Source organism: Manacus vitellinus, unplaced genomic scaffold (genome assembly GCF_001715985.3).
Source record: "Manacus vitellinus isolate BGI_N305 unplaced genomic scaffold, ASM171598v3 scaffold_80_pilon, whole genome shotgun sequence".
Taxonomy (NCBI): domain Eukaryota; kingdom Metazoa; phylum Chordata; class Aves; order Passeriformes; family Pipridae; genus Manacus; species Manacus vitellinus.
Window position 1 is genome coordinate 1,153,030 of NW_021940818.1, and position 15,284 is coordinate 1,168,313.

Genomic DNA, 15,284 nt, shown 5'->3' on the forward strand with positions numbered 1-15,284 from the left:
TTTGAAGATGGACACATCTTCAAGTAGTTTGGAGGAAAAAATATGAACACTAAAAAAGGAATTTTTTATTTCGCAGACGGTTGGTTGTTTCAGTGTACTGACTTAATAATTTATAACTTAACTTTTATGAATCAGAAATGGTCTTCATAAATCTGTTTTAATTGAAGTCATCTAGAGCAACAGGAACAGATACAGAGCTATTTGAAGTTTACAAACTACATCTTTGATAAGGGAAAATGATTTAATGATATATGTATACAATTGATATTAAAATGTAATCTATATATTCTATATGATTGTATAATATTTTATACAACAGTACAAATAAAATATTTTTCTATTATATTTATTATGTCGAGACACAGTTTCTGTTTTCAGTTAGCTAATATAAATAACATAAATAACACTGTCAAACAACACATTGGAAGTGCTGACATCTCTAGGCTCTGAAATTCAAATCATGCTGCAATTACAACCTTTCATGCTGTTCAGAGTTATCCCAGTACTTGTTCAGTAGTTAAAATGAATGCATATTTAAACACCATTTATAAGCCGTTATTTTTATTTTGCTAAAGCAGTTTATATAGGATTTTGTTATGTTTGGCAAGAAACAGAAAACAATTTTTGCAGCATCTAGGGATAAATGGTTGCCAGAAAGAAACCCAGGGCTTCTAATCATTTAAAGCATCGGGGCAACAGAAGGGAAAGAGGGAGAGAAGAAATACTAAGAACGCTATTGGAGGTTTTGAAGACTCGTGTTTGCTTTTGGTGAGAGCAGCATGTGCATGCTTCCGACAGAAACGTCTGACTATGGACATGGGCAACAGAGGTTGGAAGGCTCCTAAGGAACGAGGGAAGTTTTAACGTCCAACACTGATATTGCAGGTCTTGCAGCTGGGATCTTTCTTTGCGTTTGCGGTAGACAAGCTCATTAGTTGGTGACCGGTAATTTCCGCAACTGTGCCGAGGGACAGATCCACAGGATCGGTGTAAATTACTTCCAAAATAACATCCTGGGCGTGATGGTAAACCATGACACCATCTTCTTCATCACAGGTCAGAAATTTATTATCTTTTATATTTAGCTGAGGAAGGCGCTGCTTACAGAACTCATCTCCCGGTGACCCCACGGGGGCGATCACGAGGATGACGTAGTGGTAGGCTGTGTACATGCAGTAGAAGTCTCCAAAGTACAAGTTAGTATTTGGGTTGAAGAGTTTTTCAGCTGCAATCTCATACCTGTATCTTCCATACGGTGAATCTTGTGGCGGCTTCCCAGTGTTAAACTCAGTGTTGCAGCTAAAGAAGATGCCTTCCAGCTTCCCGCTGATCGGAGAGCCATGGCTGCCACTGTTATCCTTAACAGAGGGCTGCATAGCATTCCCGTGATGCTCTCTACAAATGAATGACTGGTATTGTTTATTTTGTAACACATGGTAAAGTGGAAAGTTAGGACATCATGCTGTTTGGAAACAGTACTGAAGGGACACAAAGGAAAACTGTTAAACTGAAAACGAGGTTAGTGTCATGATCTTAGGACCAAGAAAATCAAGTGACATCAGACTTGGGAAGAGCTACAGTAACTCCTGCTCTAGGGGGAAATCTGCTTTTCCAGTCTGGCTTTTCTGTCAGCTCTGTGGATGTTACATGCAGGCAAAAAAGAGCACACACAAAAAGCCCCCAAACCACCGATATCTTTAATTAGCTCATTTGTTCAGTCTTCCACTACAATTCTAACAATAAACACATGTTGAGTATTGCAAGTCAGTCACCATATGCTGAATATACTGTTTGTTAATGTGTATTTTTAGCATAGGCAGTATATAGTTCATGTAGAAAACTGCCAATGAAAGTTATTTCTGAAAGATGCTTTTCAGAGAGGTTATGGGAAGGAATGTACTGTCTGCCATAGTCTATTTTCCCCCAAATGATAATTTCCAGTCTAATTTGTCTACTGCTGACTTCAATCAGAGCAGAGCTGGGCACAGAGGCAATTTGGTTAGTTTCCATTTTGGTTGGTATCCAGCTCCTGCAGTCACTAGTCCTAAGGGGAAAAAACTGTAAGAATAACTTTTTTTTTTTTTCTTGCAAGCTGAGCTCAATTTCATTCCAGTGAAAACGTACAATGTACAAGTGAGTTTTTAATCCTCCAAATCAAAAATTGCACTCAGTAGCATGAGGCTGCTAAACTTCGGAGAACACTCCAAAACACCTCATCTAATCCTCCTTAGCACCTGAGATGTTTTGTATAGCAGGACATTCCCCAGAACTTGTGTCTCACACCTGTCTGGAAGTGCCCCAGTGATAACTTTGACTCTCTCTGCACCTGCAACCATGTGATGCCCGAAAGGGAAATATCCCCTTTTGTAAGTCCTGCAAAACATATCTGCTATGCACCCTTAGAAAATTGCCTTTATGCTCACTGAAGATTATAGATTAAAAATACATGAATCTGTGGGACTGGAGAGTCCTATATCCCCCTCTTGCTTTGCTTTTACTTTTTTTTCTTTTTCTCTTTTCCTTTGTTCCTTTTCTTTTTTTTTTTTTAGGAGAGGGAAAACTAACCAAGAAATACTGTTCTTTCTCTCTGCTTTTGACTTGCAAAAGGTCCAGGTAAAATGGTGCTGCATGGGAGAAGGTTTTACTTGGTTAATATGGGAGGTAGCAATCAAAGCAAAAAAATTCTGTGTATACCTACAGACCAGCTCTAAATCAGCTCAGTAATGTCTCCAACTGTGGGGTTTTTTTCCTTGTTTTTAACTTCTCATCAGCACATTTGACTCTAAGAGAAGTTCCAACAGTTTTCTGGGCCATTCAAACACTACTTAGTTATTGTCTCAAGCCATATTTCACAAGACATTGATTGGGTTGGGGGGGTATAATTAGTATTTTATGAAGTTATTACTATGGGGAAAAAAAAACCACCCAAAACCTAAAAACTTGAATCAGCTTGGATAACCCCCTGAAACATCTACAACCTGAAAAGTCAGACAGCACTCAGTGAGAGTCAGTTCCATTTCTGTGGCAAGATACTGACATCCAGTGGCCAATTACGCTAATTATAGGTCGCCCTTTCAGGGGATCTGAGCTGCTTAGTGCTGCTCCCAGGCGAGGTAAACAGCAGTGACATGAACACCACTTATGAGCTCACACTGCAGACCCTCCATTTAGGGGCTGCTGCTTTAGCTCCGTGACTAGTTGCTTGTTTGCCAATGCTACCAGAGCTTTTCCAAGCTTGTTTGCTAGTCATGACGCCACAGAAGCCACTGGCAGGCACGGTATGACAAGGAATATTCCCTAAAAGGGAGCATGTGGTTGGTTATTAACATAACATGCAGAAGGGTGTTTGGTTGAAGGACCAGCCCTTGTGACCATTTTAGACTATTTCTGACCAAAAAAAGGCAACCATCAGCCAGTTACAGGTGGTGCAGCTTCTCTCTAGCCTCATAAAACACAGCTTTTTGTCTCTAACTCACTAACTGAGGGAAAACAAACTCACAGAATCAGAGAGTATGCTGAGTTGGAAGGGACCCACAAGGATCATCGAGTCCAACTCGTCTCTATTTGTGTAGAAGCAAGAAAGAACTTAACAGGAGGGAGGGGAAAAGATACAGTGCAATCAGTTGGAGTCACATTTGGCAGAACAAGGCCAAACCCACAGCTATAAATGCACCTCAGTGGCAATTTTCAACACTAATAAACACAAAGGCAGATGCACTGTGATTACATTGCTGAAAACAAAGCGACATAAGAATCGGAACCCTCACAGGCATTTCCCTTCTGTGGTGTCTAGTCCGGGATGGCAGCTGAGCTTCACAAGGTCCTCAAAGAGCCTCAGCAATCACAGGTCATTTCCTACCTCCACTGAGTTTTGCAGCTTTGTCGCTATGTGCAATAAAATAATCCTTCCAAAACACAGAAGGGGAAGAGCAAGCCCATGCTCTGGAATATACAATACACTCTTGGAATCAATCAGAGACACATGACTTCAAAACAGGAATGTTTCCAAGGGTGGTGGAATCTGTTCTTTGAAGCTGGATTGCCTGGAGTAATTTTTTTCCTTCGCCAGATTTAAAAAACTTTCCATTCTAGACAGGTACTGGTGTGACACATAAAACAGAATTATGTGGCACAGCAGGAGCCCCATCTCCCAGTGCATATTAAAGAAGCACAGTCAGTGCTGCCACCCTTCTGACACTGCTTACCTCTCATCCATGTTCTTCTAAGGGTGGAAGGTTACCCTGTGTGGTGGCTGGTCCTGCTCTGTCAGCACATGAGCTTTGACTCCTATCAAAAACTCTGCTTTCCTCTTGTGTGCGAGGGCACACTGGGTTCTCCAGCAGGAATAGGGAACCTACCTCCAGTTATCCCATTTATTCATTCCAGCTGAGGCATGGTGTCTGTAACTGTTTAAACATCATCCCCTCTCCCTCTACATATGATCTATAAGTTAACACACAGATTGCAGAGCCCATATTTACCACATTAGGGGATGGAAATGTGATGGTTCTACATGGAGAGCAAATATTTGAGATGGAACTCTTATATGCAGGCAAATGCCTATGCACACAGCGGTACACTCCTACTCTCACTCTTAATTTCTTAGTACAGTAGAAATATTTGGCTACTAAACACTCTGTTATGATAACAGACACTTTAATCAGGCTGCACACCCTGTGAGTACCCCAGTTTCTGCCACAAAACATGGACTTTTATTGCCTAATGGAAGTGCTGAATTAAGCAAGGTGGAAGAAACGAGCTAGTTATATTTTATTCTTTGCTGCCTTCTGAATGGGCTATAAAGCACACAGACATCCTGCTCTAGCTGTAGCACAGCTGTCTCTATTTACTTATTTTCATTACTCCCTTAATTTTCCAAACGATTTTTGCATATGTTTGCTTTCTTACCTGATATAATCAAAGTATTCTTTGTGCTGATTCCGATAAAAAACAGACATTTTGAGCATACGGCCTGCAATCACTTCAGCCTTTTCCAGTAGCTGTGTTAAGTGAACTTTTGAATAATCTGCAAAGAAAAGACAAACTGCTAGTGCAGGGGACAGGAAAAACCACAACACTCACCAAAATCTACACAGACATGCAGACTTAAAACTGGGAACAGAGTCTTGGTAACATATACATCACATTATGTCCCCAGTTTCCAATGGTGGCAACAAAGAAATGGCAGGAACATGCATGTGTGATTCTCCCCACTCCTTCCCCCACAAGGACTTTGCAAGCCTCAGGATTTCCTGTGTTAGAGCTGGTTTCTCTGTATTTGGGACCGCAGAGGAGCTGAGAGCTGCCCTCTCTGGCTGATGTCAGTTGATTAACACACCAAACCTCAGCACATGCAAAGCCTAAAGTTAGAATTCCGGTTTCCAGGTGTGACTATGAAACTCTCCCAGCCTAGGCAGCACTGCTAGATGGCCAACCCCCTCTGGCAGCAGAGCCAGTGCTAATTGCACTCATCCTGTGGAGCGTTTCCTCAGCAATATCACCTGCTGTGCAAAACTCGATGATTTCACTCCACTCGGAGACGACGTAGTCGCCGTCCACCTGCTTGGATGCCGTCTGCACTGCCACGGTGTACTCTGTCCTGGGGCTCAGGAACCAGTGCCCACGCACTGTCATAGGCAAAGGAACGGCTTTGGCCACCAATTTCGTGGGTACATCCTGATGGAAACGAAAGGACAAAACAACACACAAGTCAGCAGCACAACCAAACCAATGCACCACCCTTTCCTTCGTTGCTGTCGCAAATCCCCAACCCCTGGCTCTTCTCTGCAAACCTGAATCACTTCTCAGTTTGTTGGTGGCTGAGGACAGTGGGGTAAGGTCTGTGCTAAGAGACATGGTGATATCTTGCACGTATGAGTTTATTATTCGTTCCACATGACTACAGACTAATACTATTATATATAGCCCAAATATGTAATTCAGACTAGAGCCCTTTGGGTTTAAGTATGCAAACAAAGACATGCTACTGAGCACGAGGGTATCTTAATTTAGGAGCTTCTTGTGCTTTCATTTCCATTGTTTTCTTTCAGTCAGTGTAATCAAACAAAATTCCTGCATCAATCAGTCCACCTACTCTGCTGTTGGTATCTTCCAAACCAAACTTCAACAGAGAAAATTAAACATGTTGAAGAGTAACTACGTCAAATATCAAAATATCCTTATGTACAGGAATGGCCAGAACAAGTCAAACAGAGAGCTTGTGCCTGTCATTGAGCCTCTTGCTTCCCACCCCACCACTGTTTCAGATCCTCTGTTTTGCTCTTCCAGTGTATCACAGCACCATGGTGCAACAAAGGAGAATAACTGCTTGTTGTAGTTGAAATACTTAATTTCTACAGTACCAAAGACTGCAGTACAGAACACCAAGGGAAAGAAAGAGTTGAAGAAGTGGACAGTTTATGCTACAGCTGTGGGTGAAAGGACTCATGATGCAGTTGATTCTCTGCACCGTGTAGCTGAGGAGCTGTGATAGAATGAGAGGTATCTATTACTGAATATTTATCAGTAATAACAGAAGAGTAAGATGGCTGCCCTGTGAGAAGTGAGCATTTTAAATAAAATCCATAACTGTTCATCTATAAATACTAGTCCATACACATCTACGTACAAATACTAGCATAACAGTCCCTTAGGGAAAAAAGGAATTAGAAAAGAGATATTTTCTGTTCATGATCTGTAAGCAAGACCTGAATTTGTTTTTCCTTTTTGTCTTCTATTACAGAAAAATATATTTTTCCTATTGTTTTCCCATCAGCAAAAAGTATTCTTCAGTTTGTGTATTAAGAAACTGTAAAATTAGCAGCTTGTGATAGTGGAAGAAGTTAAATGTGAGTGAGTGATAATCAAGGGTAATATTTTCTTGTCATGATTTCTTTTTTGATTATTCTCATTTAAATGAAATAACAGTTGGGAGAAAACTTTATCTGTAAAGGAGACAGTTGTGCACTCTACAATAAATAATATATAAAGGATGGAAAAAAATTACAAGGGAAAAATAAAAAGAAACCCCAAATGACATTTAAAGCTACCCCCCTGAAACTATATTGCAAAGGCATCCTGCTGGACTGAATTTGCTACTGCTAATGTAGTCGGCAGATGCTACAGTCAACATCATTAGTCTTCCTGTCATCTTTTTTTTGGTTACGGTAAAAACAGCTTCCACCTGGGTCAGATCTCTGTGATCACACCCCAGTGGTGGTTTTTGCCCCCATTATTTTTGTCAGTTTTCATGTAACATTAAAAGCCTTGTTGCTCCCAGGTGTCAAAGCCTTACCTCCCTGCTGTGTATTGGGAACCTCTTCTAACTGTACCAAAAAGGGGGCAGACTACCTAAAAAAAAAGGGGAAAAAAAAGAAAAAAAGGGGCAGACTACCACATTAAAATGAGGGATTTATCTCTTGCACAGCTGGGGAGGAGGGGCAGATGTGATGCTTTTCAGAACTCTCTGTTGTTCTTTTCCTAAGCAAACACGGTATTTTTTTTTTAAGGCCACTATACTGGCCTTTAATGTTCCCATTGAAATTCCTCTGGGGATTTTCCATTTGTTCCTTTCATCTCCCTCCTGCTCAGCCCTCTTTCCTGGCTGAGCCACCAAAGAAGTGCAAAGCAGGTGCTGTGCCAGCTAAAGGACAGGAAGGATTCTGGAGTGGCAGATGGGAGCTTCAGCACCCGCACCCACCAGGCAACTCTAAAGGTACCGAGATGGCCATAATTTCTAAGAAGCTCTGAGTAACTAAGCAGTGAGGTATGTGAGTCACACTGCCTCTCTCCTTTTTAGAATAGAGGCAGCTTTCAGTTTCCAGCTTTCTCCTGTTATGTTTTCCTTCCTTCAGCCAGGTCTGCTTGTAGAACACATTGTGGGAACTCAGCACACCCAGGTTCTAAGCCTAGTTTTGCTAAATATTTGAGCCTTTTTCCTATTACATAGAATAATCATATTTCCATATCATAAAAAAGAGAGGAGGCATGCAAATTGCAATTTAAGAAAAGACAAAGTCTTATTACAATTCTAGCCTTGCATACTATTACCAACAGAAACCTCCTCCTTCACAGATATGATGACAATAGTTGTAAATAATAAAATTATAGGCTCCCTAAGTATGCTGAATATACTTTATACTTGCCAACAGAAAAAGTATTGAAAGGATGAACCATTCATGGATGCTCTCCTGGGTACACAAACAAACAAAAAGCTGCCTTTGCTGAGGTATAGCATCTATCAGGTTAAGTCTACATCCCAAGCCACTTACTCAAGTCAGAAGTAAGCTGGTCCTCTGGGCTAATCATCTGTGAGAGAGACAGGCACTTGCAGACAGTGATTTACCCTACCTGTAAAGCTAAGTAATGATGGGTATTTTCCCACTGAAGATGCCACCTCCTTGCACAGCCTGACTGCTGGATGACTCCTAAGAGTAAGCCTCAATGCTGTTTTTCACAACTAAGCAGTAGGGCTCACTCTTTTCTGTCTAAAAAGCTCTGCTAGGAGAAGGGGCAGAGGTGTCCCTCACCCTCATACAAAAACTTTGTTAGCAAGTCAAGGGATGGGTGAGGACTTATTTCCCTGTGAGTTCTGTGAGGATGCAGCCCCAGTGCTGCAGCTGCCAGGGATCAGCTCCCTGCCCTGAAGCTGAGCTGCAGCTGGGAAGTACAGCCAGTCTTAGAGTGAGGAAGGATGCTTGTCTCTAACCTCACTTGGGTGACACATTTTGAATTCAAGCATTTTAGTTTATCAACAAAAGTTCATTCTAGAAGGTGTGTTAAAAATTCCTTAGTACTAAAGATGCATGAAAGCAAACATGTAAGTGCTCTGGCACAGAGCTGTTGGAGTATCCACTCTGTGCCCTTCTCTTGCCCACCCTGTCTGCTCTTTCTATTTCTGTCAGTCAGGCCTGGGAATAAAACAACCAAAAAAATCAAGCAAAAAATTCTCTACCAAATCACTGACACAATTAGTAGCAAGAAATTTTAAGTAAATTCTAACAAGACACCCAACTTATTCATCATTTGAATTGGTAGACTTTAGTCTCCTGTTCTCACAAATCCAATTACCTCTCTCTTTTGACTAAACATTTCTTCACAGTAAAAAGCTAGGGAATTGCTGAGAAACACAAAATAAATCTAACAGCCTATCTTTATTATGATACCAATATCCTTTTTTCCTCCCTCCATTTTAACTCTAGTCTTATCACTGTGATAAAGATTCTGAAGTGCATATAGAGCTTGCTCTACTATAAAATAAATGTTACAGCTTTACACTGGTTGGCACATGAATGAAAAAATATGTAAAATAATAAAATGAAAGAAATCAAAAAGAATCCATCCTAGTAAGCATTTATATTAGAAGGTATATTCCTGCAATGTAAAATGGGAATTCAAATTCAAAGGCTGTCAGTTCAAAAGTAGTAAGAAAAAAACAAACATAGCCCTGCTTTATTTGCTATTAAAATTAAAAATGGGGCATAATAAATGCTTATTATAACATTAGGTTCGATAGTGCTTCACACACTTGCTCCTAGCAGCTGCAACATCCTGACCAAACATGTTAAACTCTCGGTTTCAAGCAGTAGTAAGTGATGTTTCATTACACTTAATGCATATATTACTTCCAACTGCAATAAAAAAAAAGTCAAATAAGGAGATGTGAAAATTATACACCTGCAATTAACAGAAATCACATGAAAAATACTCTCACAATAAAAAGCCTCAGAGAAACTGGTGGAAATATTTTCTGGTTATTCCTCTGGCTTAGAAACCAATAGTAATTGAGGTATTGATAGAATTACAGCCCTAATATTTGCCTGGACAGTTATTTGTGCCTTAGCATACCTTATCTTTTAGAGATATTGCCAACATTATTTTTAAATTTGCAGATGATTGTGTTGTTTAATGTTCTATCTCATTCCATGTTTCTCTAGACACCCTAGCATTTCAACTGTTCTGAGGTCAAAGCAAATTTTGCTGGATTTAATAAGTACAGATTTTGCAATGCCTTCAACATGTCCCTGCATCAGTGGCTGGAGGAAAGAGGCCAGATGAATATTCAGGTCACAGTGCTGAATGCTGCAAACTAAAATTGCTGGAAGCCTTCCTAGAAGTTCTTTAGAATTCGTGACTCTTCTGTGGAAATGACATGTGTTGCTCTCAGGAGTCTGTCACTGAACAAGGACAGGCAGAGAATACATACACTGTTTAAATAATCATACAGAACTAGTCAGGAGTAAAAATGTCTGCCTTGCAATACACTGTACAGGTTCCAAAACTGTTTTCAAATGAAACAGAAAAGGTAATGTTCAGTTCTCTGTGAAATAAATGTATTTTTTGTGTACACAGACATAGACTAGAGACAGAGAAGGGATTTCAGGTGAAAAAACAGTCCATCAGATTAATCAAAACCCACCTTTTCTGGATGTCCAGTGCCTGTGTCCTATGGCCTGGCTTTGAAAGGTTAATACAACACTGAGATTCAACTGTTTAAAATCAAGTGTTTCCACCTTGATTTTTGAATGAAAATTACCTTGTGTTTGAATTTGTTGGAATTCTTGTTTTCTTTCTTGTTGAGATCGATGAAGTAATGAGTAATGCGGTCCTTGGATTTAGAATCCATGTCCCAAGAAATCTTGAAGGAATCACACGTGATGTTACTTATTTTGATGTTGTGTGGGACTGGAAGCTCCTCCATCTCTGCAATCCCACTATCTTGTGATTTATTCCCTGCACAGAAAACAAGCATGATTTGTTCAGTTCAGAACCTATTTGGTAACTGTTTTGTGTGTTCCAGTACATCACAGCACTGAGCAGCCTTCACAAAGGCTCATGGATGCTACTTAGCAGCAACTAGTAGGTACAATTATGCAAGGCTTGATGTCAGGGATGGAAAACATTGGAAAGGGATGAAATTTCTCAGGTGAATAAGCACTAATAAGGTGTGAACTGGCTGCATAGGCTGGCTGGCATCACAACTATGTGCATTTGCAGGCTGAGAATACAAAATATCTGAAGCTACAATGTTTAGTAAAGATGCCAGCAATGTCCCCAGGTAACGTAATGGCCCCATCCATATCTGTCAGTGAAACAAACACATCAAAATCATCATCCCAAACCATTTTTCAGGCACAAAGCAAACCCAATGTCTTCAAGGTTTAGAGATGGTGTAGGTATGTGCACATACATATGCACATATATAAAACACTGATACTTTTGAAATTAAACAATTAACATTAATCAATTTATTGAGCCACAGCAAAAGGGACATACACAAAAACTTCATTTTCTGGTCTTTATTCTTTCCATTTGCCCAGCTGAGACCCTGCAGTTTTCTTGGGAAGTTTTTTCTAATTTCTAAATGCATATGGTAGATGAACAAATGACCATTGACCCCAAAAAGCATCACAGGTTCTAAATTTAGGTCTTCCCTTAGTTCCCAAGGCAACCTTATAGTTCAGCATTCTGTGAACATTTAAAGTCAGAAACATTAGGTGTTCTTGCACTTACATAAGACCAAGTCAAAAGTGAACAAGCAAAAAAAAAAAAGGCAGAAATATGAAAAAATTACTGGGTTAAAAGGAAAAAATCTAGATGATGATGTAAGAGAATTAGTAAAAAAACAGAAAAAAAAAATCAAGCATAGGTAAGAACAAATAGAGATAAAGGAGAAAAACCCAAGACTAATGTGTGTGTAAGAAAGAGGGGAAAGCTCCCAAATTCTGGCCAGATGAGGAAGATGGGAAGCTCATGCAGAGATGTGAGGCACACATTGTCAGAATTATTCATAGTCACATTTAATTATAGAAGAAGATAGTATTTATAGTTCCTTCGTAACTGGTAAAAAAGCTGACAAAAACTGAACTCAGAAGGTGTTTGGTCAGTAATAAAAATAAAAAATCTGACTTGAAAAACATTAGGAACATGTCAACCTCTCAAAGAATTATTCCAACACCTCAATGCAGGAATATTAAGGTTGGCCTGATTGTTCAAAATTCTCCTCATAGATATGTGAAATTCAATCACAGAGCCTGCAAAATTCACAGATCTCCAGCTAGTATTCTGAATAATGTAATTTTACTGATAATTTCAAGAACCAATAAAACCACTTTTCTATTTTTGTTACATTTTAAGCATTTACATCCAACAGGTTGTCTATTCTTTGAACATCCTATTGTGGTTTTTTTTCCTTTTTCACCTAATACCTCAGTCAGATAGTGCAAGGCCTTGCTCAAGATGCCCCCCTATTTGTGCCATACACAATGACATTTTCAACAGCTGCACTGGCTGCAACATACTCGGAAATACCAGTCATTACTGAAAGCTTTCTCTTCACAGGACAGACGTGGTAAGTGCTTTTCCCAACATGAGGTTTCAGAAAGCCAGCAGGAAGAAAATGGCACTGCTTTCTTTTGTAAGCAATTTGTATTGGAAAAGTGACTGAAAGCTCTGTCAGGGACGCTGAAAAGGTCACATGTGATTGCTCTTCCAAGAGTGAGGCTCTGTAGTCAGTTTTTGAGGTTCTCAGACCAGGAGAGCTGGACAGACTCAGATCCCAGCACACTGAAAACTGAATAAAGACCTGAACAGACATGCAATGAGGAAATTCAAGCCATGTATGTCCACAAGACATTAATGTGCAACTTAAAGTGAGCTTCTACACCCAATACCGAGGGCCTTGGCCATGGTACAAACAGCCAAGGTGGTTTAAGCTTCAGGAGACGTGCAAAGCAGCAATGACCACTGCCAAAAGGTATCACAGATGAAAAAAGGTTTTGGAGAACACCAATGGCAAAGAGCAAAACTGCTTCTGTAAATAGGTATTGCTTTCTGTACTTGGAATTAATCTCTGCATCTTTGAATGTCTGCACTCCCGAGGCTTTTAATTTATAAATGAAGTAAATGACTAGAAGAAAATCTCCAGGTAGTTTTTAGCAATAATGTAAGTCTGAGAAAAAGAAACCAGTTCCATTACTAAGTGCTAAACTGTCCCTTTTTTGTGATGGAACAAAATCCAAAGTAAACACTTCCCTGAAATCTTTAAAGCTCTTCAAAAGCTGAAAAAAAAATCATTTTACAGATTTTGAAATACAAACAGAATATGAAATGAGAAAGTAAAATACCTCACAATGATCACCATACTCCCATTTCCCTTCTGTTTAGAATATCTGTGACATTTGTAATGCATGTATAGATTTTGGCACATATTTGTTTAGCCCTGAATGTCAAAATCCATTGAGTTGACAGGCAGGGAAGCTGATAATGACACATACAGTATTAATAAGGAGGACACTGATTCAATATGTTGGTAAATGGTGAGGCTTGAATAGTAATTGATGTACCATTGCACAGGAATGAGTTAAAAAAGGACAGAGCATGAAAAGCTCTTGCTCTCTTAGTTCTGACAGGTCCTGGGAACCAAACACACCAGTGACCAGCCAGGGAACCCAGGCAGCATTCAGACCACCAGGAATTTCTGAAGAAGCATTCTGTTCTAAAGCATAAGTTCTAACTCACAGTCTGGGTCCTGCAAAAACTACTGCTTTTCAATGTTAGGAACATGTTCTGTCCTAAGATGTACTGGAATATGACATAAAACTTTTAAGAATTTACCACTATTAGAAAAGCTTTACAACTACTGCAATATACAATTATCTATTATATGAAAAATGAGCAACAATGGGCAGAATTTTCAATAGCGGAAAGATAACTTGTATCTAAATTTGGAAGTCAAGTGTTTGAGAAAATACTACTGTCTGCTGATAAAGTGGGGGTTCAAATGGGGTGTGATAATATTGTCAACAAAACCAAGTAAAAATGCTGTCTCCTAAGAAGGCTGCTTAGAATTTACCTGCTAGTTAAAACCGGAGACCTCAGGTGTGTGCAAAGTGAAATGTAAGTGTCATGGAGCTCAACAACTGACTACAAATGTAACATATTGTACCTTGCCTTTTTTCTACTTGTACTTTGGTGAATATTTTGAATTGGTTTTCATACTGGAAAGCACATCCACTTCAAGGGTCAGTTTAAAGATCAGATCAACATCAGGAAATAGGATGTCTACTAAAAGCAGAAACAGCAGCTGAACTTACTCACACCCAGCACATACTTGCCCTAAAGCACTCCAAAACACCATCTGAAAGGGAGTTACTGCTGTTCTGGATGTGAAAATAGGTGGAGAGGGCCTTAGAACTGGCTGCTTTCATGTTAGTCACTCAGCACTTCACTGAGGCTAAATTGATCTTTCTTTGATGAAGCATCACAGTGCAGAAAAAAAATTGAGAGTAGCATAGGAAATGTTGCTCTGAACAGCTTCATATCAAATTAAAATAGATCAGCTTCCTGTTAAAATGGCTACTTCATTTTGCACATTCGTGCGGCTTCAACACTGGAAGCCACTGTGGGAGCAGAAAAATGCTGCTTTCAGGTCTCTTTTGGGCAGGAACATATAGAAGAGCTAATAGTCAAATAAATCTGATCTCCCATGCCAAGAAAACCCAAGGAATGCCATCCCTGTGCGCTGCAGGAACAGTTTTAACAAAAACCCAGCAAAAAAGTCCAGTCATTTTTGACCCATATAACAACAAGTCAAAGAGCACTCATGTGCTCACAAGTCACGCTGGAAGCACAAGACTTTAAATTTCTTCAAAGCCAAAGAATAAATACAACACACCGGCCTTACCAAGATCAGCTGGAGAACTGCAAGATGAATGTTTTATGCTCACAGGCTTATCTCTCTCTGCCATAGCCAGAGTTAAATTTCAAGTGAAATTGTCTAATCAATTTTAAAGCAGTTACAAGACTTCTGCAGCTGAGCCAAAATGCTGGCAAATGGGTAACAAACCAATTTTATTTATATGCACATAGACACACTTAATTTAGTATCCTCATTATATCTTCTACTTACATAAATTATCTCTGAATGGGAAAAAAAAGGCAGAAAATTCTCATTGAGCATTCATGGCTTTCATCTGTCACCACTGGAAACAAATGATAAGACTTGGAAATTGGTAAGTCCACACCAAAAATGTCTGGAAAATTATTATTTTTTTTTTAATTTGCCTCGTCACTCAAAAGAAATGGAACCATGACATCTGTAGCAGTGGAAGGATGGTGAAAAAGAACCTTAACACAACCTCTCATTGCTGGATACCAAGCATTCACAATCGCCAATTTTTTATCATTCTACAATACTTGACCATATTTTTTCCTTAGTTCTAAAAATGCAGAACATCACAGCAGGGCAAGGGAGTATGTGCCTACTGGTTTTTCATTTCACAGAC

General features: G+C 39.6%; 1 protein-coding gene across 3 annotated transcripts in view; it reads right to left on the minus strand.

The window, feature by feature from the left end:
* Window positions 1–138: 138 nt before the first annotated feature.
* The window catches only part of PHYHIPL (phytanoyl-CoA 2-hydroxylase interacting protein like), a 131,577-nt gene continuing 116,431 nt past the window's right edge, over window positions 139–15,284 (minus strand). For all 3 annotated transcript variants that reach the window (XM_018085424.3, XM_018085423.2, XM_018085421.2), the window contains exons 2-5: window positions 10,535–10,731; window positions 5,502–5,676; window positions 4,909–5,026; window positions 139–1,395 (exon numbers count right to left, since the gene is read on the minus strand). In XM_018085424.3, the coding sequence (XP_017940913.1) occupies window positions 861–1,395; window positions 4,909–5,026; window positions 5,502–5,676; window positions 10,535–10,699 (993 nt within the window). In that variant the 5' untranslated portion in view covers window positions 10,700–10,731 and the 3' untranslated portion in view covers window positions 139–860. The remainder of the gene's footprint in view (window positions 1,396–4,908; window positions 5,027–5,501; window positions 5,677–10,534; window positions 10,732–15,284) is intronic.